The 23,005-nt window shown below is 33.2% G+C and overlaps 2 protein-coding genes across 2 annotated transcripts in view; one reads left to right on the top strand and one right to left on the bottom strand.

Moving 5' to 3' along the window:
- The window catches only part of LOC126735682 (dynein regulatory complex subunit 2), a 92,467-nt gene that overhangs the window by 29,844 nt on the left and 39,618 nt on the right, over nt 1-23,005 (bottom strand). The window contains exon 4 of the mRNA XM_050439747.1: nt 7,390-7,587. Coding sequence (XP_050295704.1) covers nt 7,390-7,587 — 198 coding nt within the window. The remainder of the gene's footprint in view (nt 1-7,389; nt 7,588-23,005) is intronic.
- The window catches only part of LOC126735071 (general odorant-binding protein 71), a 28,631-nt gene continuing 15,710 nt past the window's right edge, over nt 10,085-23,005 (top strand). The window contains exons 1-3 of the mRNA XM_050438964.1: nt 10,085-10,178; nt 21,602-21,773; nt 21,971-22,233. Coding sequence (XP_050294921.1) covers nt 10,128-10,178; nt 21,602-21,773; nt 21,971-22,233 — 486 coding nt within the window. The 5' untranslated portion in view covers nt 10,085-10,127. The remainder of the gene's footprint in view (nt 10,179-21,601; nt 21,774-21,970; nt 22,234-23,005) is intronic.

Here is a 23,005-nt window from a genome sequence, read left to right as displayed (position 1 = left end):
TGTGTGATACCCAAAAAGTTATCCTAGAAAAAAATCCTCCACTGCGTACAAGGCTTTTTCCAGAAAGTATGCCTTCAAAGCATTATGAAATCGAGAAAAAGAAGTAATTGATTTAATTTCCAAAGGCAAATGATTATGCATCTTTTTGGCTCTGTATAGAATAGAGCTTTTTACTAACTCGGACCGAGGAGTTTGCAGATAAAGATCATGCACTGCGTTGCGAAGTGAATAATTGTGAGACGGCCTATTTGGCATTTCTGACTTATGTTTGCGTACTAAGCAAATAGATTCCAATATGAATAAAGAGGGAAGAGTAAGTATCTTGTATTTTTTAAAGATTTCTTGACAGTGAGCTCTGCTATTAAGTCCAAGCAGATACCGAACTGCTCTCTTTTGGAGTTTAAAGATGCGCTCAAATTGAGTCACACCGCATGTGCCCCAGAATGGAAGGGCGTAACGTAGATGTGACTCAAAAAAGGCATAATAAACTGTTCTTTAATTCCCTGGAAACTGATCTGAAGGCAAAACATGCTGAACTTAATTTTTTATATAAGGCATCAATATGCAAGTCCCATTTTAGGGAGTAGTCAACATAAAGTCCCAAGAACTTCACAGATTCAACGACGTCCAAACTGGTGTTGTTAAGTACAAAGGGTTGAATAGTAGTTTTATATGATAAGACTTTAGTTTTTGAGACATTTAGGCACAGAAGATTAGAATCGCACCACGATTTATTGGTAATTAAGTCATTAGAAATAGTAGCATGTAGTGCCCTAGTATCCGGATTGCTCCATGTAAAGCTAGTATCGTCAGCAAAAAGATAGATTTTGCCACTGATATTAAGATTGGCCATGTCATTTATAAAGATCAGAAACAAAATAGGGCCCAGGACTGAACCTTGAGGTACCCCACATTCTATTGGTTTGCATGAAGACTTCGTCATATCCACCTTTACAAGCTGATTTCTGTAACTGAGATACGATTTAAACCACTCAAGGGGCGTTTCTCTGAACCCATAGTAGTTCAATTTGTCAATTAAGATGTTATGGTTTACACAAATCAAAAGCCTTGGAGAAATCACAAAAAATTGTTGCTGTTGAATGATTATTATTTATACTGGTGTAAACACTATTAAAGAGAGAAAACATAACATTATTTGTGCACTTGTTACTCAAGAATTCAAATTGGTGAGGAGTAAAAATTTTATATTTAAACAGAAACGATAAGAGCCTTTTTTTAACCAATCGTTCAATGATCTTTGATAAAGTGGGAAGCAGTGCGATTGAGCGAAAGCTTGTTGTTTATCTCTTTCCTTATGCAAAGGAATAATTATTGCAGTCTTAAGGCAGGTAGGAAAGACTCCATTTTGGAATGACTTGTTAATTAAGTTTGTTAGATGGATTAAGGTGTAATTTGAAAGATTGGAAAACATTTTAAGAGTGGGCCCATCTGTACCAGATGATGATTTATTTTTTATTGCATTTATTGTAGTTTGAAGCTCTATTGATACAATGGGGGTAAAAAGAAGCTGTGTAAATTTTCATTTGGGAGATATGAACGAGGATCGTGAGAAGGTTTTATGGTAGCCATTAGATTTTTAGCTACATTAACAAAATAAATCAGGTGAAGTAGGGATAGTGCTAAATGAAGAAGTCTTATTTCTTAATTCATTTACAATAGACCATGTTTCTTTGGCAACATTACTTGATTCGATCATCCTTTTATTATAATAAATATCTTTTGCAGCTTTTATAGTCTTATGGTACATTTTTCTATAAAGCTTGACATAGTTATGAAAAAATACGCTGTCTGTAAATTTTTCAGGTGTGATAATGAGCACATGTTTTTTTGTAGAAATACGTAAACCTTTAGTGGTCCATGGCTTATTTGTTTAATTTTGATAGGTCTAAGAGGAAACGACTTATCTGCAATACTTGATAAAAACTTTATAAAACTAGAAAATTCACTATCTATATCATCAGAAAGAAAATCCCAATCAGCCGTTTGGCATAAGTTCTTGAATTGTAAGATAATAAAGATATAATTTTTGCCAAAAACACGGCCTAATTTACGTAACGTGTTTTTGCCTTTTGAATTTATGGAAAATTTAGTTAATGCAGCTTCATGATCAGAAAATCCGGAATTAAAAACCGTACAATCTACGAATTCAGGAGCAAAAGATGACACGACATAGTCGATGGTACTAGAACTATTTCTAGTTATTCTGGTAGGAAAGTTAATATGCATTACTATACCCATTGAGACGAAAATAGAGTGAAGAGATTCTTGAGCAGCACACACACTGGAAAAATCAATATTAAGGTCGCCACACAATTTTTATTTTTCCTTTTAAGGGCAAGGATTCTAGCAAGCTTAGTAGTTTTTGAAGGAAAGTCTGTAAGTCAGCGTCAGGTGTTCTATACAGTGCGAACGTAAAGGTTGGAATAAATTCATTTAAAATTCAGGGGTATGTTCAAAAAAAAAACGCTCGAACATGTCGATTTTTATTTTTAACTGCGGGTTTTCTTACTATAATTTTATGTATACAGGGTGGCCCAAAAATAAGTTACGGTCATCAACGTAATTTTTTTAAATGTAAACACCTATTTTTTATTTTAGATTTAGGTTCTACATCAAATTCTAAGTACATTTCATGTACCATGTCCTATACCTAAACTCGACCGTTGACGATTGAACACAATAAAAGGCTATTTTTGGAAGAGTTATTTATATCAAGCAACCTATCAGTTATTGTTTGGTTATTTACATTTGTGGTTGGTGTTTTTGATTGTTAACTTGTCACAATTTGTTGACATCAAATAATTTTGAGTGAATTTAGTTTGATTTAGATGCCTAAGCAAAGTTTTGCTTGTGTTAAGTTTATCAAAAGATAAAATTAAAATTTCAAAAAATGGTACGTCTTAGTGAGCGAGAGCGAATAAAGATTTTGATGATGATTGGTTATGGAAACAGGATGCGCACTCAGATGGAAGTCTGTGAAATTTATCATGCCAAGTATCCTGATAGGCCACGTATATCTCAAAGTACTGTCAGTAAAATAGAACAGAAATATCGGGATTTGGGTCATGTCAGGGATAATTATACGAAAGGTCGGTCAAGTATATCAGAAGAGAAGCAACTAAATGTTTTTCTGGCAGTTGAAGAAGATTGCCATAAAACGACTCGCAATATTGCGTTAGAAAATCAGATATCCCAGACATCCGTCGTTAAGTATTTAGGTATAAATAAATGACACCCTTATAAAGTTCAATTGGTTCATGAACTAAATGAAGATGACCCAGATAGGCGTTTAGAATTTTGTGAGAGACTTATGGACTTGTGCCATGCTAATCCACAATTTTCAAAAAAAATTGTATTTTCTGATGAGGCAACGTTTTGTCTTCATGGTAGTGTAAACCGGCAAAACTGCCGATATTGGGCTACTGAAAATCCGCACTGGATGATGGAGTGCCACAGCCAAGTCCCTCAAAAAGTAAATGTTTGGGCGGGGGTGATTGAAAACAGGGTTATAGGGCCCTTTTTCTTTGAAGGATACTTGAATGGTGAGAGGTATTTAGAGTTTTTAGAAAATGACTTGGTTCCATGCCTTGCCACTTTATACCCCGATCCAGAAGACCCGGATATATTAGATAATTCCTTATGGTATCAGCAAGATGGAGCTCCAGCCCATTACACTCGTCCCGTGCGCCAGTACCTGGATACCGTTTTCCCTGGACGTTGGATTGGTCGGAGGGGTGCAATTGAATGGCCGGCCAGATCGCCGGATCTGACTCCTTTAGATTTTTTTTTGTGGGGGTATCTTAAGTTCAAAGTTTATGGTAATCGGCCAAACAACATTGAAGACTTAAAAATTAGAATAACGGAAGAAATAAGATTGATGGAACCTTCTGTTATCGATAAGGTTTTACAAGAATTTCAGCATCGACTGGGATATTGCCAAGAGGTTCGTGGCAGCCATTTTCAACACTTAATAAATTAATTAAAATATTTTTATGTATTCTTGCTTGATATAAATAACTCTTCCAAAAATAGCCTTTTATTGTGTTCAATCGTCAACGGTCGAGTTTAGGTATAGGACATGGTACATGAAATGTACTTAGAATTTGATGTAGAACCTAAATCTAAAATAAAAAATAGGTGTTTACATTTAAAAAAATTACGTTGATGACCGTAACTTACTTTTGGGCCACCCTGTATACATAAAATTATAGTAAGAAAACTCGCAGTTAAAAATAAAAATCGACATGTCCGAGCGTTTTTTTTTTGAACATACCCCTAAATTTTAAATGAATTTATTCCAACCTTTACGTTCGCACTGTATACATAAATAATATAGAGGTCGTAACTATGTATTATGGTAAACTATGGAAAATTCAAATACTTTTTCTGATAAAAAGTTATCAGACTTAGTTACCAGTGAAAAATCGTTGTTTATAGACATAATCATAGTGCCCCCATGAGATAAATTAGTTCTGTTAAATCTTGCTATTGTAGTGTAATTTTGAACAAAAACAGGTTCATCAATGTTTAGCCAGTGTTCGGTTATAGCAACTATTTCTGGAAAATTTAGCTCTTCCAATAAAAGAAATAATTCATTAGTTTTGTGTCTTAAGAACTGAATGTTAAGAAGAAATACGCTAAGCTTGCTATCATCCAATTTATCAGAGGGTGCTTGATCCTCTGGTCGCGTCACTTTATCTAAAAATTTTTGTTCCTAGATGAGGAACCACTGGAAAAATAATTAGATTGACTTTCTCGTATTTTTTGAACCCTTAAAATTTTTTCTGAAGAAAAGAAGGATCTAAAAGCGGAGACTTCCACTTCGGCTGCACCAAATCCATAGACGTCGTGAAAACGGATATACAAGCGTCGGAGGGAGTCTATGTTAGTAGGTAGGCCCCCTGAAGCTAGCATTAGCTTGACACTGGTCTTGGTGTGGCCTTCGAAACAGACGTTGGAAGGCTGGTCACAGAGGTATGCCAAGTAGAGCCTAAGAGTTTTTAAGATGGTGGGTTCTCTCAGTCTAGCCAACAGGTACCGTCCATTTTCCGCATCAGATTTTTAGGATAGTCGCACTACTGGAGGAGTCATCGGGTTTATATTATGCAGTCCATCATCATCGTTGGCCTTCTCCACAAGTTTGAAACTGACATTTTCTTGCCCAAATGCAGCTATCGCATCTTTATCTGAACCAATTTGAAGCATATTGAGCTGATTTGAGACAGGTTTGAGAGTTAAGGTTTTATTAGCTGCCGGTGGAGAATTTAACGGTGGTAATGGACCCATCCTCCGTCCATCCACTACAGCACCAGTCGGCCATACGTTCGTCTCTTTTAGCTGGCTAAAAAATCCTTATTTTGGACACCTACTTTAAAGCTGGAGTTCACACTGTCTTCATTTCGCGTGAAGGGAAAACATCGAATAAAAGCATTAGTCTGGAGCTTATCTTTAACGTAGTGTGCGAGTTGGTTTACTGTATAGTCAGGAGAAATATTGGAGACGATTAAGTAATGCCATTCTTCCCTAGTTATGGTTTTCTGAGGTGAAACCGTTATTCCTTTTATAAGGGGCGAAACTTCTGATTACATCTAAAGTACATTTGCAGAAGTGTTCAGACGCTGTGGGGAAACTGGTTCCTTTTGAGCTTTGCGGGTTAGAGGAGGTGGTCAAAATGGCCAACGCTGGAGACGAAGAAAGAACCTACGATTATGAGAGCTGTTACAGAAGATAGATCTAGAAGTACTTGCCGCATTAGTGCTGCATTAAGAATTCACCATTCCACTGTACATAGAGTTCTTAAAAAAAATAATTTACATCCGTTTCATTTGAAAAAAAGTCCAGGATTTATTGCCAGTAGATGGTGAGGTGAGGCTTCAATTCTGTAGGTGGTACTTAAATAAGTTGCAAGAGTGGAGAACAGATCAAATATTTTGGACAGATGAAGCAACATTTACAAGAGCTGGAATAATGAATTTAAGAAATAACTATATATGACATAAAGAAAACCCTCATGCGACTGTTGTTTCACATTTTTAGCATGAGGGTCAACGTATGGATAGGATTAATGAGAGGTCACCTTTTCGGGCCTGTAATACTGCCTGATCGGCTCAATTCCAATGAGTTTTCAAATTTAATAAATAATGACATTGTTGACTTTCTGGAAGAAATCCCCTTAGCCGCTAGACAGGAACTTTGGTTTCAAATGGACGGATGCCAAGCCCATAATGGCAGAATTGTGCAAAATTTCTTGAATCAATGCTTTGGGAAGAAATGGACCGGAAAATACGGTCCGGTAAGATGGCCACCCAGAAGCCCTGACCTTACGCCCCTTGACTTTTATATCTGGGGCACATTAAAATCCAATGTTTATAGTATTAACATTAATAATTGAGATGAACTTATTAATCGAATTAGTGTGTGTTGCAACGAAGAAGATACATCAAATGTATTGAACAAGAGGGAAGTCATTTTGAACAATTGTTATAATTTTAGATTTGTTTAATGAAATTTTGATTTTTTAATTTTTGTGAATAAGAAATGTAAAATTTGAAAATTTTTGTGGTTTTCTTTCTTTTGCCCATGATATTGCTGTGAAAACAAATAGCTATCACAAAAGTAAGTATATCATTGGAAAGTATATTAAATGCAGTAGTTTTTGCTGAAATAAAAACATGTCCCTATTTATAAATTTTAGAAAAACGACAACGAAGAAGATACTACTAATTTTGCACATTTCCCAAATGTTACATTTAACTCTCGATAACACCCAGTATAAAAAATTAATTAAAAACTTAAATATACCCATCTTATAGCAAATTTAATTCTCTTTCAGGTAGTATATCTAAATTTTATGTGGTGGTAAGAATAACGGAGATATTCTTATTTATATGAAAAAAAACAAAGAAATTTGATAAAATCAAGAAATGTTAAATAACAGAAGAATTAACAACTTTTCGAAAAAATGTTATACGATATTTTTATTGCAAATGACTTGTGTTTAATCACCTCTTAAATTTTGGCGGTTTTTATAGTAGACACCTTGTATACCAGACAATAAAAGAAGAAGGTGTGCTATGGAACTTTGAACAAAACCAAAATGTGTGTGTGCAAAAAATGCGATATTGGTCTTTGTCTGGCATGTAATCTAGATTTTCAAACCAAGTAATTTCATGTTCATTATTTCTATTATTATTTTATTATTAGATAGCACTAAAGCCTAGCGTTACATATATGTAACACCCTTTTTTAGCCCATTTGTAATAGAAATCTTGAAAATTTATGTTTAAGTAATTTTATTAGAACCTTTTTGCTTAAAAAACAGAAAGAAACACAAAAAACTTACAATAGATATTTATTTTTAAATCTTACCTCATCTTTATTAATTTTCTCCTCATTTTTCCGTATTTCCTCCGCACTTTGAGCATCTTTAGTCTTTAGCTCCTGCAAATGGCTTCTTCTTACGTCGGTTTTCTGCACGTATAAACTCACAACTTTTAAAATTTGCTGCCAGAGTGCGGATTCTGTTTCACCACGAGTTTTTCTTAATTGACGAAGTTTTTCCCGATTCTAAAAAATAATATGGCAAATATTAAATATTTAAGTAGGTATAATTGAGAATAGTAAACCTTTTTTGTAGAGTTTTAAGGCAAAAACCTTAACCAACAAAAAAGAGTTATAAGATGGAGTGAGTTTAAGACTATAAAAATGTTTTAACGGATTTATCATGCGCAATGTATTTAGAGTAGACGTGTTAAATTTTAACGTTTTGGCATCCATACAGGCAATGATTAAAATTTTTATTTTATTAAAATTATCGGGTTGAGCGTGATGCCAGGAAACGTGTCTCCAGAAAATGCGTTGATCGATTGTGGGAAAACTATAATTAAGAAAAATCTGAAATGATTGAGTTAACAGTATACTATCAGTCACATCAATTCCTAAAAATAAAAATCTTTTGGATCTTACATACATCATAATTCTTTGCGGACTTTCAAAGTTGAGTGAAAAAATAATGGCTAAACAGTTAAATACCACTCATTTAAATAAAAACTAAATTTTACCGTCTACTCTATTGGTATTACTGGACTTTAGTAATTGAAAGAAGTCGTCCCTTTTCTCAGAGAGACCTAGATTCAATAATCTAAAGGGAACTACACAAAGTCTCAAAAGTATTTATTAATTCTAACAGTGGGTTACACGTGTTTCGCTTCTATTAAGAGCATCATCAGACCTAGAAATTCAAAACAAAGGAACTAAAACTATAACAACCTTAAAGTTCGAGAAAATTGGTACCTTAAAAATCGACTACAAACAATACATGCTTCACAGTCATGTGACCGTATACACACACACACTAAATAAAATAAATTCTTAGGAATGTGATACGCCACAAGTTTGCAAAAAAAACTAAAACAACTAAATTAAAATTGATAAAATACAAAAATATAAAATTATTTTCCTAAGCGAGATTCGAACCTACTGCTAGTCTCGAAAAACACGTCAGTTAAGCAATGTAAACTACTGCGCTACCAGATCCTTGGAGATATTTCTAGTAAAAGTGGAGTATGTCAGGCAATATTGTTAAAAATTAGTCCGCGTTTAAAATTAAAAACGCAGTCTAGGATTGGGTTTTTCTTGGCTTTGATGTTTTCAAATTTTTCCAGAAGGTCCAGTTTTCTGCTTTTTTGGCAATCATGCACGACTGATACATTATCAGGAACAGTAAAATTGTGGCCCGAAGACAATAAATGTGTAGCAAAGGCCGACTTGGTCTCAATAGTAACAGTGTCTCTAAACTTATTCACCAGACTCTATTCTCGTATTCTTGTGGGAATTCTCCTGCCGCTATTTATGTAGGTCAGTCACTACATAAATAGCGGGACAATCGGCACATTGTAAATTAAAACCCCAGATTTAGATAGAAATGGTTATTTTTCTATTCTTATTCATCTACTGGTCTTACCAAATTTCTTTTTAACGAATTTGAAGTTTTAAAAGCAACAGATATGTCGAGAGGCCTAAAGAACTTTTTTCTTAAGAAGCTAGCTGATTTGAGATACCTCCAAAGTACGTTAAACATCTTAAGTTTTTGTTATGTTCCTTTGTTACGGACTTTAGTAAAGCGGCTACTACTAATAACCATTTAACTCTATTAGCAATTTTAAAGAAATCATGTTGTGCATATCCAGAATCTCTGCACGATCACAGAGTGTCAAACTCGGCAATAACTTGTTTTTTGTCGAGATGTATCAGTGGAGGTACCGCAGCGATCGAACTTCGGGCCGCTGTTATTCACTGTTTGCACTAGTCAGTTTTGGAGAGTTACTATGCTATTTATTTTTATGCCCATGACTCCTATTTTACATAAATTTTGGTTTAATTTCGGAAGCTGCGATTTCATGAACACATTATACCATACATGCGAAATAAAAAGCCTATAAAGCATTAAATCTTTTATATCTTCGTTGGAATTGATTGAGTGTTGCTATTAAAAAAAATGTTATGTGAAACTTTCTCAGTTCAGTTATTGTCCACCGTTTTCGGGCCTTGCCTTGATACAGGAACAGAATACAAAGAGTAGAGGAGAAAGTGGTAATAAGGAACCTGCTTTTAATATGTCAAATGTTCAGCCGTGTTGCAACTGTATGGAAAAATGCATGTTTTACAAAGTTTGTGATTATTTATGGAAACTTCATTAACTGGTAAAAAAACCTGTTTCGTTATTTACATGCTAATTTACAAGAATAATCAAATAAGCTTTTTGGTAATTGGTTTAAATAAAAAAATCTGTGACAACAAATGATAAAAAATAAGATGCATGTTTTCAACACGATAAAAATCCGTAATAACAGGAAACAATTTGCTGCAAATTAAAAAATAAACAAAAACTGCAATACGCCGGATATCAGTTTTGACAAATAATGTAAAGAAGACTGTTGCTGATTTAATTTGGCATACATCCTATCATTTGTTTAATAGGACACTTATTAATTAACGACAATTGATATGGTTTTGGTCGGTATATAATGTCGAAATCGCATTAATTTATTAGATTGTTATTAAGCAACCTAAATTCTGTGCGGTGCAGACTAATAATTAAAAAAAAAATGAAAAGTGTGGTATTGATAGTTCTTTTTTGTTTTGTGGCCAACTGTAAGGTAGGTCTAATATTTGTTGCATGAGTGAAGCTAAAAAATAGTTAACATTTATTGGCATATCAACGATATATTTATCTTAAGATCAGTTTATAACTCAATTTGGTTTACATTATCTATCCAAATTTCTTAAAAGAAACATTTTTTTTTAAATTTTCAACATGTTATGGCAATTACATAAGGTGTGTAACTTAGTAGACATAGAATAACAGCATATGCTTTAGTTTAAAATATTACGATTTGATCAAATTTGTCTAGTCCGAAAATTGATAATAACCGAGATACAGGATGTTAAAGTTTTAATTTTATTTTCATTATTTCTTAATAAATCATACAAATAAACAAATCAACCTAAAATTTAGTAAAAGAGGGTTTTTGGTGTCAAAAAATTCGAATTCAATGTTAATTTATGTGTAAATCTTAGAGGGCGCTCTTGAAGACATTCCGACTAAATAAAAGCGTGTGTGTTTTTTTGTGCCTTAGTGTATATCGATTTTTTATAGAAATCTTAAAATTTCCATCAATATTCCTTAAGAAAGGTATACCTTAATTAAGTCGCTCAGAGCAACTGTTTTTGAGACAACTGAATTTTAATTTTCCAACAATTCAATTTTTTGTTTTGTTCAATTAATGAATAGTATGAAAATATGATATAGTAGTCCAGTATAGTCATGTGTTTTTTTAAAGACATAATGTATTAATTTAATTGTTAAATATGTGTTGAATAAAATGATTTATTACAAAATAAATAATATTATTTATTATAATGTAATCCCATATAAGAATATAAAACAAGAACAAAAAGGTAATTTCAATAGCAATGGATTTTTTTTTTATCTTACAGCACACGCTGATATTAGACAATATGTTACTGTCTCGAAATAATTCTGGTGCATTCTGGATTTTTTTTTCTTATAGCTCTTCCCGAGTACTGATTGCGTCTTGATAAATAACTGCTTACATGTATCCCCATATAACATAGTCGACGTAGTTAAAATCAGGGCTTCGAGGCGGCTAAGGCATTCCCACGAGTAATCCAGCGAAACGAATATTCTTGATCAAGATATTTGCTGATAGATTTAGAAAACTGAGTAGAGGAACCATCCTGTATGAAAATCATGTGTCTCCGTAATTGCAATGGAAGATCTTCCACAAGCTCGATCAACTTATTTCGTAAAAAATCTAAATAGAGTTTTCCGTTTAAATTCGATGGTAACTCTGTTAGTCCCAGAAGATAATTACCAATTACAACTTACCAAACATTTATTTTTAATGTATGCTAAAAGTGAAGTTCTGTTTTAAAATGAAGGTTTTCAATATCCCGGGCATGCTTACTTCTAAAGTTGTAAACTCCTACTCTAGTAATAATAAAAGTCGCTTCGTCACTAAACAAAATTTTATTTAAGAAAAATGGGACAGCAGTTTGCTGGTAGCGACAGAAACGAGCAAATTTAAATATTTTCTGTAGGTCGGGGATTAGCCAACTCTGAACACGAATGAAATAGTAAAGATGCAGTTTTTTAATATGGAATTTTCAAGAAATTATTGACTTACTAACCGTGATATGGTAAAACATATGTTTCGTATTGATTTACCGTTTTTTTTGCAACAAGAACTAGAATTTCTTTCTCTTATTCGGGTGTAATAGTTTTTGCGTCCACCAAAGGGCTCTTGGTTCCAAATGGTTCTAATCAAGAACCAAAATTGTCATAGAAATATTATTTATTATCACCATAACGCGGTCTTTGCATTAATTTGGTTCTGTCTAGTATATAAATATTGCAAAATTTACATACATCCAAAAGTCACGGTTTCGATAATGCAGTGTGCGGCACTTTCTGATTAACTTTTTTTTATTTGCATTTCTCAATTTACAGCTCTGTATGTCTTTTTGACTCAAAAAATGAAAAACTGAATTTCCCTAAAAAAAATGCAAATCGTAAAATTAAAGATTAAAGATTTAATTATCTCGAAAATGATCGCTCTCTGTCGCTGAGTATTAATTGAAAAGCCAAGATTTTCATGAAAAGTTCATATTCATTGAGGCACAAAAAAGTTTTACACGTTTTTATCCCCACGCAGTGTTGCTGACAGCTCCCTCTAGGATGTAAACATAAACTAACATTAAAGTCAAAGTTCTCGTCCCTGAAAATCCCCTACTACCAAATTATGTGCTAATATGCTATTTTTTGACTTATTAAAAAATAATAAAAGTAAAATTCAAAATTTAATGTAAGTTTAAGTATCATGGCTACTATTGGTTTTTAGACTGGCAAAACTGGATCAAATCGTAGTATTTTTGAGCAAAGAATATGGTGATGCTCTATGTCTACTACGTTATGGGACACCCTGTTTATTAACTTACTGTCAAAAATTATTCAACCTTTCAGTCTTGCCTGATCATTCTTCTATTTATTTGTGTAATAGAGGATAAGTTATTTTTACTTAAAGTCAATTTAGAACTCAAGCTAGTCAAAATTCTTCATCTAAATCTCAAAAAACAAATTTATGATGAGTTATGGCTTAAAATAAAATTGTTAACATTTTAAAACAACAAACTTAGGTTTTTAAGTATTTATAATTGAAAAATTAGAACTATGTCGATGTTTAATCCTTGCCAATACCCTCTTACACTAGTCAAAAGCACCAGCTTAAGTCTGATACCCAATTTAAATAACAGTATCATATGCAAAGCAAACTAATTTGTCATTTTTAATGGTAAAAGTTAAAGCAATGACACAAACAAGAAAACGGCACCCTGAGGAACCTAACACTCCATCTCTTGAGGTTTACTAAATGTATTTTTAGTTTGATAACTTGCCTACAGTTGTTGAGGTACGATACACAAAGACTCAATCAAGGTATTGTAATACCAAAATTTTTAAGATTTTCAACTAGAGTGCTATGTCCCCCAGTATCAAAAGCCAGCAAAACCACCAAGATGCATCATCAAAACTTTCAACTATACCTAAATATATTTGTTAATACTTTCTTCAAACGCAAACTGAAGCTTTGAAATTAAATGCTTATTATCGAAGATATACTACTTTTTCTGTTTTGGATTCATACTATAAAGTTGTGTGTCTTAAAAACGAAATTGCCGACTATTACTAAATGTTATTCCCAAGCGGTTTCATCACAACTTTCAGCTAACTGCAGATTACTACGTATACCGGGTGGTGCGTCGCCGAGCGGAACATAGGAAAACCCATGTAAATTTAGGGAGTCAATTATTGGCTTCTCTGTATATTTTATAGAAAAAATGTAACATAACTTTTTGAAGAGACCAATCTGGCAAACCCTAGTGCAAAGTTTCAAACAATTTTAATAAGCGAATCTTGAATTATTCTATTAAATGTAATTGCAAAATTAGCATATTTTCGGTTCAGGTAAAACCAAACGGACACCAGTAAAATGAATATTGTCACTGAGGTGAGGAAAAGTGTGAATAAATCAGTGACAGATATTTGAAAACAATCATGAATTATTCAATCGACGAAAAAATAGTCATAATTAAGTGGCATTATGCGGAAAACAGTAATGTTAACGTATCTTACTTTGAATGTATGGTTGTGAGATTGATAAAATGAAAAAAAAACATTTCTTGTATTCGGCTGTACGTCAGATTTGACAAAGCCTTATAACAAATTATTTGCTGGTGACTGGTGTCTGGTTTTACCTGAACCGAAAATTTGGTAATTTTGCAATTATATTTAATAGAATAATTCAAGATTCGCTTATTAAAATTTTTTGAAACTTCGCACTAGGGTTTGCCAGATTGGTCTCTTCAAACAGTTATCTTACATTTTTTCTATAAAATATATAGAGAAGCCAATAATTGACCTCCTTTAAATTTACATGGGTTTTCCTACGTTCCGCTTGGCGACGCACCACCCGGTATATGTAATGTTGACAACACTACTGTTTACCTTTTCTCTAACAAAGTGAAATTTAATGTCTGTATGTCTTAATCATTTATGAAATTCACGATTTTTTTTTACGAAGTTTTACCGTGCCCTGATTGTTATACAAGCCTGTGCTTAAAGAGTTACACAAGCAAAGCCACTGAGGATCTTAAAATCGTTTAAAATATTTCTTAATCAGCACACTTCACTTACAGCTAACGCTTATGAGACATACTCTGCTTCAGTCGACGAAAGAGCCACGTTACACTGCTTTTTACGATGACCATAAAACCGTACAGTCAAAAACTCTAAAGACATAACCTGAAGTTAACTTTCTGTCCAGTTTATCGCCGGCCTAATCCGCATCCGCGTACCCAACAACGATTTTATTTATATCAGTCACTGATTTCCTTTTATATACTAAACTATGATGAACTAAAGTATCCTGAATGTATCGTATTACCCTTTTAAGCATCTGATATAGATCTAAAGATTGATATCTACTTAAGAGACTTATATAAAGACATAAGCCAGGTCTTGTGCAAAACATAGCGTAGATTATCAACTCTCTAATATTCTACCTTGATGTTCGATTTCTGTACTCTCAGGATAATCTCTTTTTAAAATATCATGACTAAACTTCAACCCCCTCAGAGTTTTACAAGGTTTGCAGTCTTGCAGTCCAAACTTTTTAAAAATTCCTCGTAAATATTTACTTTCATTTAAAAACATTTTTCTCTCAGAAACATTATGATTCATCTGAATCAAAAAGTTACTAAGTCTACCCAAATCCTTTATTTCAAAACTTTCTTTTAACCTGAATTTAACATTTTCAAATCTAAAACTAACATAAAATTATGAAATTTTAAATTCCAATGTTTTGAAAAACTCTTTAAAGTATATAGAATTTTTTAGTTTGCAAATTTTTTCCTCATTACCTTTAAGCCCCTTTCTTAATTATATAAATACGTCACCATCGATATCTCCAAAAAGAAAAGTACTGCAAATGTATAATTGGCTTTTATACTGACTACTTATAGCTACAAAACCTCTTATGGAGTTTAACTTAGCAACACGACTATAAATGTTATCTAAAGCCATGCCTTCAGTCTGTTGAAACCCCTTAGCAACAAGTCTCGCCTTATACCTTACAATATTTCCAGCACCGCCTTCTTTGCTTCTAAACACCCATCTGCACTGGATAGTCTTTTTGCCGTCACAACCTGCAGCGCCTAGTATGTAGTCATTGCTCAGACCCTGAAATGGACGAATCGCTCTTCTCAAGTCTCTCAAGATCTGCCTTGCCCATCTCTGACTCGCTCTAGCTGCATCACCTCACTGTCTCCCTCTTTAGTAATTATGTCCTCGGTTGAGTCATACTTTGAATTTTCAAGCTCAAATTCAGCTACCTCAGATTCTTGGCCGTTATTTTCCTGATGCTCCTCTTTAATATCACTATATGGCACCTCTAAAATAGGAGGCTTGGTTAACTCACTAATAGGAATCTTGGTTGGTATTTCTTTGACATCTGTAAAAAGATCTCATAAAAAGGATGACATCTCTGTAAATTTCAACTTTCTTTCTATGAGGAAAAAATATTCTGAAGCCCTTAACATCATTCATAATAATACCCAACAAATATACCAACTTCATTCTTAGCATCCCATTTTAATATTTTGACCTTTGGAACATGAACAGACACTCTACTACAAAAAATGTGAAATTTTGACAGCTTATTTTTGTTTCGACCACAATTGGCATAGTGATACATATTAAGCAAATATACTTCACTATTGATACCTTCGGCCCATAACTCCTTCTGACCTCTAGTTAATAACGTTCTAACTGCTTCAAGTAGAATTCGCATCTCTCTCTTAGCACGACCATTTTGCTCAGGGGTGTATGCAAATAATCTCAAATGTGCAAAAAACTTATTTTTCAGAAAGGGAATGGCTTATAAACTCTAAACCATTGTCCGATTTCAGCACCATCAACCTATATTCGGTAGAATTCTCGGCTACAGATATAAAGTCCTCAGTGCATCTTTTAACCTTATCTTCGTGTTTTAAAAAATACACAAACCTATTTGATATACAATAAAATAACTCTATACATATAAATAACTCTTCAACAATAAAAAGTACCAGGAACCATCCAAATATGTCACCTTCATAAGACCACAAACGTCAGTATGAACTAGTTCCATAGGTTTGGTAGCTTTACAGTTACCTTTAACATAAGGAAATTTGTGTTGATTTTTGTTGATTTGAGGCACTGCTGACACAATTCTTTATATGCAACATAAGGAATGTTGTGCCTCTTGAGTAGATGCACCAATTCCTAGTCCAGCTACTAAAACTTTCCACACTTTTGGCCTGATGACACTCCTATGGTTTGCACCTACAAATCGCAACTCGTACATATACAATATCTGGTTACCATAACAGAAACATCATTGTTGTCGTTAATAACTTGGCACCCTCTACCATCTGAGATCATCTTAAGGTCCTTGTCTAAATCACGACCCACAGAAAAAAGATTGAATTTCAGCTGCGGGACATAAAATACTTCATTTAATGTAATTTCTCTCCATATACTTCCTATATAATCTTGAACTCTTATAACTCCAAAGCCTTTAACGTCTAAAAGCACTATTGCCAACCTTCACTTTTTGCCTACTTTTAAGTTCTCTCAGAGTCTTAAATATGCTTATGTCTTGTCATACACACATGCTCACTAGTCCCTAACTAAGGCAATTGGAAGGTCACGGTCCTTTTTGGCCACTCTGGTTCTTATTTTTCGGTGCCAACAATTTTCAGGCCTGGTTTTTGACAGAAAAAACATTTCCTAGAATTACTTTTCTTTTTACTCGGGCACTCCCTTGCTGATGTAATCAACTTTATTGCACGTAAAACATTTTCAGAGCTTCGTTTCCTTTGAGTTTTATGTTATTAAAATCAACAGCTAAGGCTGTGTGGCTCTTTGTGGACCTGTCTTCCTCGACCAACAACCTTGAGGTTAGCTCTGGCAATGTTCGACTCTCTTCTGGCACGAGTACTTCTAAAATGCCTAAATGTAAAGGGACATTTGCACGTTTCTAATGATCATCCTATCTAATAAAGTTTTCCCGGCATGTTCCAGTTTGGTCTTTACCTCTTCAATTTGCGAAATTAAACCAGAAACAGTCACACTGTCACTAAAAGTCATATTAAAAAATCTTTGTTGAAGTAAATGTATACTTCAGATTCTCTTTCGAATACTGCCCTAAACTTTGTCCACATATCACAAGACGTTTCACAAGATAGCAGATGAGTGAATGCGCATTGGTCAACCCTCAGTACAATAAGCTTCTGTACCTGTTAACTTTCCAGCTCATTCCCAGAGGCTAGTCTCTGTTTTTCACCACTTAAAACCTCATAAAGCCTTTTAACATCACCCGAACCTGGTACTCCCATAGAACCCAGTTTTCATTGTCACATGATTTAATTGTTGCACTTTGTTCTCCCTTCATCACTATTTACTTTGAACACAACAACCGCCGTTGAAACCAACAGTAATGACATATTTTTTTTCGACAACCCCTAACTCCGCCTTTTTTTAAACTAATTTACAACGACCAATCTTAATTTCCTGCGAGCCGCGATACCTGGGCCCATAACCAATATTTAATAAAAAAAGAAAAGATATCAAAAAGCGCTTCAACACGAACTGTACATGTAAACTAACCTCAAAGACAAACAGAACTACTTAACCTAACATTTTGTAAAAACATGTGTGTCATTAAAATAACTTTTTAGTACTAATAGCTAACATCTCTTGAGTGGTATACTAAACTGCTTAATAAACTAGCAAACTGCAATATTATTAGCCGTTGTATTCTAGCAGTATGCATTCTTTCCCTTGCTTCGGAATAAATAGCTCAAGCCATCTAAGAATTATGCTTCAAAACATTTATTTAGGCAATTGGATCTCAATACAAAAACCATTTAAATAATTATTTGTCACACGTCTACGTTGACTTTTTTACCGTGGCGCCGCCTAATACTCATATGAACTAGGGCTGTTATATTTTTAAAAGTAGAAATCGGGAGCATGGCATGTTCGAGTTTCGAGTCATGCCACAGGCAATTTTTTTTTCGGAGCCATGAATTAGTTTTAGAGCTGGTATTATAAACATATGTGTGTACTTTAAAAATTTTAAACATAAAGAAAAAATAAAAATATATTCTTTGACCTCGTTAACAAAAACAACATGTATTTTATTTTAACGCTACAAAAAAACTAAACATAACATTAAGAAATATATTCTTTAGCTTATTAATTATATAATTAAGATACATATATTAAACACTTAAACATACCTAACACAAAAAAAAACACATATTATTTTGCCTCGTTTTTGGCAATTATTATTCCAGAGTTACGCCTTAAAATAAGTCGAATAAATCCTTAAATTAAAAATATTTTAAGCTGGTCCCTACTTTACCAAGAATGTTTTTCCCATCTTTTTCTAAAAATTTTACAAATTCTTGGCAAGTTTCGGTAAAGTTATGCTTAATCATTAATTCTGACTCTAAGGTTTCTATAGAAAGAGAATTTCTTTCTTTTCTCCACGCTATAAACATTAAACTAAAAATTCTTTCACACATGGCATTAGAGTGGGGAAGAAAAAAAAACACAAGAACATATTTTAGAATAATTCGGAGACTTATTTGTTTTAAAATAATAAACCCATTGTTGGTCAATTTTAAAATCTGAAAATTTTTCGGGGAGATTTTCTAAAAAAGATGAAAGGTTCACAAATTCTTCAAACAATAAATCAACATCTATGTCAATACTAAATTCTTCTGAAATTTTCATAAAATCCTCCAATCTTGGATTAGTCCTCAAATCCATTGCTTTCAAGTATTTACATTTGTTGTTGTCAGTAAAGTCATACCTAAAATTATCAAATAACTTTAAAGAAACTTGTTTCTGAGATCATATAATATACCTACCTTTTTTTTAAATATTCTACGATTCTCCCAATTAACGAATCAGCTTCTTTCTTAAAAATATTTACAATATCTAAATTATCACATTTTTGTACTAGAGAAAGGGCTATTGAGCCATAAAACTTCTGTTCCCTTTTCATCACCAAGGATCGTCTTAAAGTATCCATGATTCCAAACAATTCTACTGCTAAGGCACTTTCGGATTCCAATTTAGAAATTGCCGCATTCATGGCAGTTCCTATGTTTAAAATAAGCCCTAAAATGTTTTTTGTTTAAAGTAAAATAATTAAAGGATAACGAAAACATCTGCTTACCTAAATAAGCCTCAGCGAGTTCGTTTTCAAAAAACATTCTCAGAATTAAAGGTGACGATTCTCGAGATAAAAAATATGATTTGATGGGAACAAAATGTTTTAGTAAACGTTCGACTGCCTGAATTAATGAGAGCCAACGTGTAGGAACAGAACGTAATAGCTCTGACCATTCTTGTTCACATAAGACATACAAATCTTTGAGCTCTGTAATTTTTTTTGAGCTGCTGCTAAATTCATTGTAACATTTGATTACAATAGTTTCAATATCGTACCTTATAATATTTTGTCCATACTTGCCAGCATTGTGAATAATATGGCATACACAGCCAAAGAGTAAAATATTTTTATTATGTTTGTGTAGCTCTGTCATAACACTCTGTTTTTTTCCAAAATTAACCGACGCATTATTAGCGCAGTAAGCAGTGACATTTTTAATTGATAATCCTGCCTCATCAACACCATCAATTAGGCATTTAGCATCATTCACTGACTTTTCTGATGAATTTGAATAAAATTTTAAAAGCTTTGTGCTAACGCCTTTTTCGGTTTGGAAATACCTAACAATCAATGGGAATGTCTTGATATTTCCCTTATTTGAGGCATCTGTTTCAAGGGAAAAAGGATCGTCATTCGCTAAATCCTTCTTAATAATATTTTTACTTTCCGGACCTAAAATTTTGGTGACTATTTTAGTCGCCTTTGTTCTTCTGCATGAATATTTCTTAGCTGTTTTGGAATCCTTGAATATCAGGGGAAATAGTTTTCCAGCACAATCTGCCGAGGCGTAGCTTTGAGCATGTTTTATCGCATGAAAAACAAAAGCACATTCAGCCAATGCTATAGAATCCTTGTCAGCCATAGATGAAAAATACCGATTTACTGATTTAGTTTTTGATGTTGCATTAACATTTTGAGTGTGTTTTTCTGTCCTCAAGTGTTTAACAATGTCGTTTTCCCCGCCGTGTTTAATGGAAAATTGACAACGACACGCTCGACATTGTGCCTCATTATTTAAAGTACCTTCAAAAATCCAATCATATTTTTCTTTCCAAACTTTGTTAAATTTGACATCCCACTTTTTCTTTTTCACTCCTTGATGTGTGTTTTTGCTTTCCTCGATCGTATGCTTATGCTTCCGTATTTGTTGCGATGTATTACTTGTTCCTGGCAGCGATTCGGTATCGGATATATTGCCGTAATTTTCTACCCCATCCTCTATCTCTTCATTTTGATCAAGGCCAAGCCAGTCTATTTCCGATTCACTACTACTTGAGCTTAAAGTCATATTTTGCAAAGTCTATCTCGTAAAGAAATTCAAAAAACTCACTTAACTTTCTCACTTCTGGCGAACGAAAAACTGAGAGCTAATGAGAAGTAATACCGAGCTCGCTGCTGCTACGATCATCTATGGGAATCACCGGTTTTTATAATGTCAATATCAATGTCATAAGTATTTTCAACTGTCTACGCAAGGGGGCGATCTTTTAGAAATGGAGGAATGTGAGAGACGTATTGATATACTATCGATTTAAATGGCGTAAAATTTTATGAAAGCGGGAGACTCCCGCCTAAATCGGGAGGAATGGCAGCCCTAATATGAACTGAGGTAAAGTCCAGTGCAACGATATATTAGAATGGTCACCCGTCAAAACACCAGCATTTTACTTCTCAAACAATGTAAATAGAAGGTGGATGACATTGTTTGGCAGGTGGAATGCTATTGTTTTTTGGGTGACCATTCTAATATATCGTTGCACTGGACTTTAACTGAAGGCGAAAAAGTAAACTAGTTATTTAAATATGAATTTAAAAAAATATATAAAACTAAATTGACATTCGTACAATGTAATTGTACAAGTATTGCATTTGATAACATGTGGGGTATTTAAATTCAAGTCAAGAGATCTTTTTACTCATGTAGAATGTTGCTTCTTTCACACTTATTATAAAAACTATTTTATTGCTATAGAAAAATATATAAAATTATTATAATTGTGCACTATAGATTTTCTCGAGCTACCAGTGAGAAAATCATTATTTCTTTAATATTCTTGATTTTTTAATGGTAAATTTCATCCTTCTATGAATTTTTTTGTCAATTATGAGTCCTAATCCATCCCAATTTCAATATTTTTTAAATTAGAATTCTTCGTTTTATTATAAAAACCTAAATATTTCTCTCTTAAGCCTTAATTCCTTTTATTATGTTATAGGGCCTAGATTGTGGAATATCGAAATTAGGTGGTGACAAATTTAAAAAGGTTCTTACAGAATGCGTCAAAGATAACAAGACACTGGAGACTATTTGGGATATTACTTCAAGTATGTCTATTGAAGATGATGAGGAGTCATCTATTTCTTCTGATGAAGTTCCGATCACAAGAGGTACATTTAGATATTTAGACATAAAAAATAAAATTAAATTAGAATTTTCTTTTTAATTTTTATCCTAATATATTACATAAAAGTTTTGTATTCGTTGTCAAAACTGGTTGCGGAATTTATTAAATTTTTGTGTTTATTTATAATAAATGACAAAATTTTAAATACAAATGAATTAAATAATTAATAAATTATTTTAGGACTTGCAAATAATTTGAGAAAATCAGAAGACTCAAACACTAACTTCGTTACAAGAAAGTCTTTCAGAAGATCGAAAAGGTCAAGATACAGCAAAGGACTAAATAGTGAGTCGGGAATGAATAACATGCAAAGAAAATATGGAACTAAAACATCAACCACTACAGAAGAAGCTACAACTGTCGGTAATGATCCTGAAAACAAAAACTCGATCGAATCCAACGACACTTGTGTATTGCAATGTGTATTTGAGAAACTTGAATTGGTAAGCAGTATTTAATTTTTTTTATGAATTACAAAGTTATAGTTCAAATTAAAAGAATTATTAAGTATGCTGTTTTTTTGTTTTCGATATATTAGTTCAAAATTACAAGACCAGATGTAGCTGTCAGTCATGTAAGCCAGATAGCTGTCGTATACCATACCCTGGTAGTGTGCCAAAAGTTAAATTATTAATATGCATAGTATTTTCACCCACCATAAATAGTACTATTCTTAATTCTATTATTCTAATCACTCACATTGATTTTCACATATTCTTCAAATTGCCACTTAAACTTTCAGTTCAGGTTCTACTCATTTACTGGGCAATTTTCTAAAAAAATGTGTATATATAGCCCTTGATAACCTTTTTTTTTCCTTTGCAAAAAATTCAATAGTGGCTGTATGAGTGGAAACAATGTGAAATAGTAATATTCAAAATTCGTCCGAATTACAAGAACATGTGTATGAACATAAATTTTTGCAGTTTTATCTTCAGGAGCATACTGTGGTCATTTGGTTATGATTTTGTTAGGGTCTATGTAATGATTTAGACACTTATTCACGAAAAATATTACTCCATCAGTCTCCTATTTTACTTCTTCAAATTATTCACACACGAGCTCACAAACCACCTTACAAACAAATTCGATTTCTATTAATCCCCCAGAGCAGGCAGATTTCATAACAGAATAGCACGATGACGAAAAGCACCGAAAATACCTTCTTCATATACGTAATCTTCGTAGGTCACGAGAAGGTTTCGACTTTAAAGA

Source organism: Anthonomus grandis, chromosome 4, assembly GCF_022605725.1.
Source record: "Anthonomus grandis grandis chromosome 4, icAntGran1.3, whole genome shotgun sequence".
Lineage (NCBI taxonomy): Eukaryota > Metazoa > Arthropoda > Insecta > Coleoptera > Curculionidae > Anthonomus > Anthonomus grandis.
This window is presented reverse-complemented; position numbering and strand designations above follow the sequence as displayed.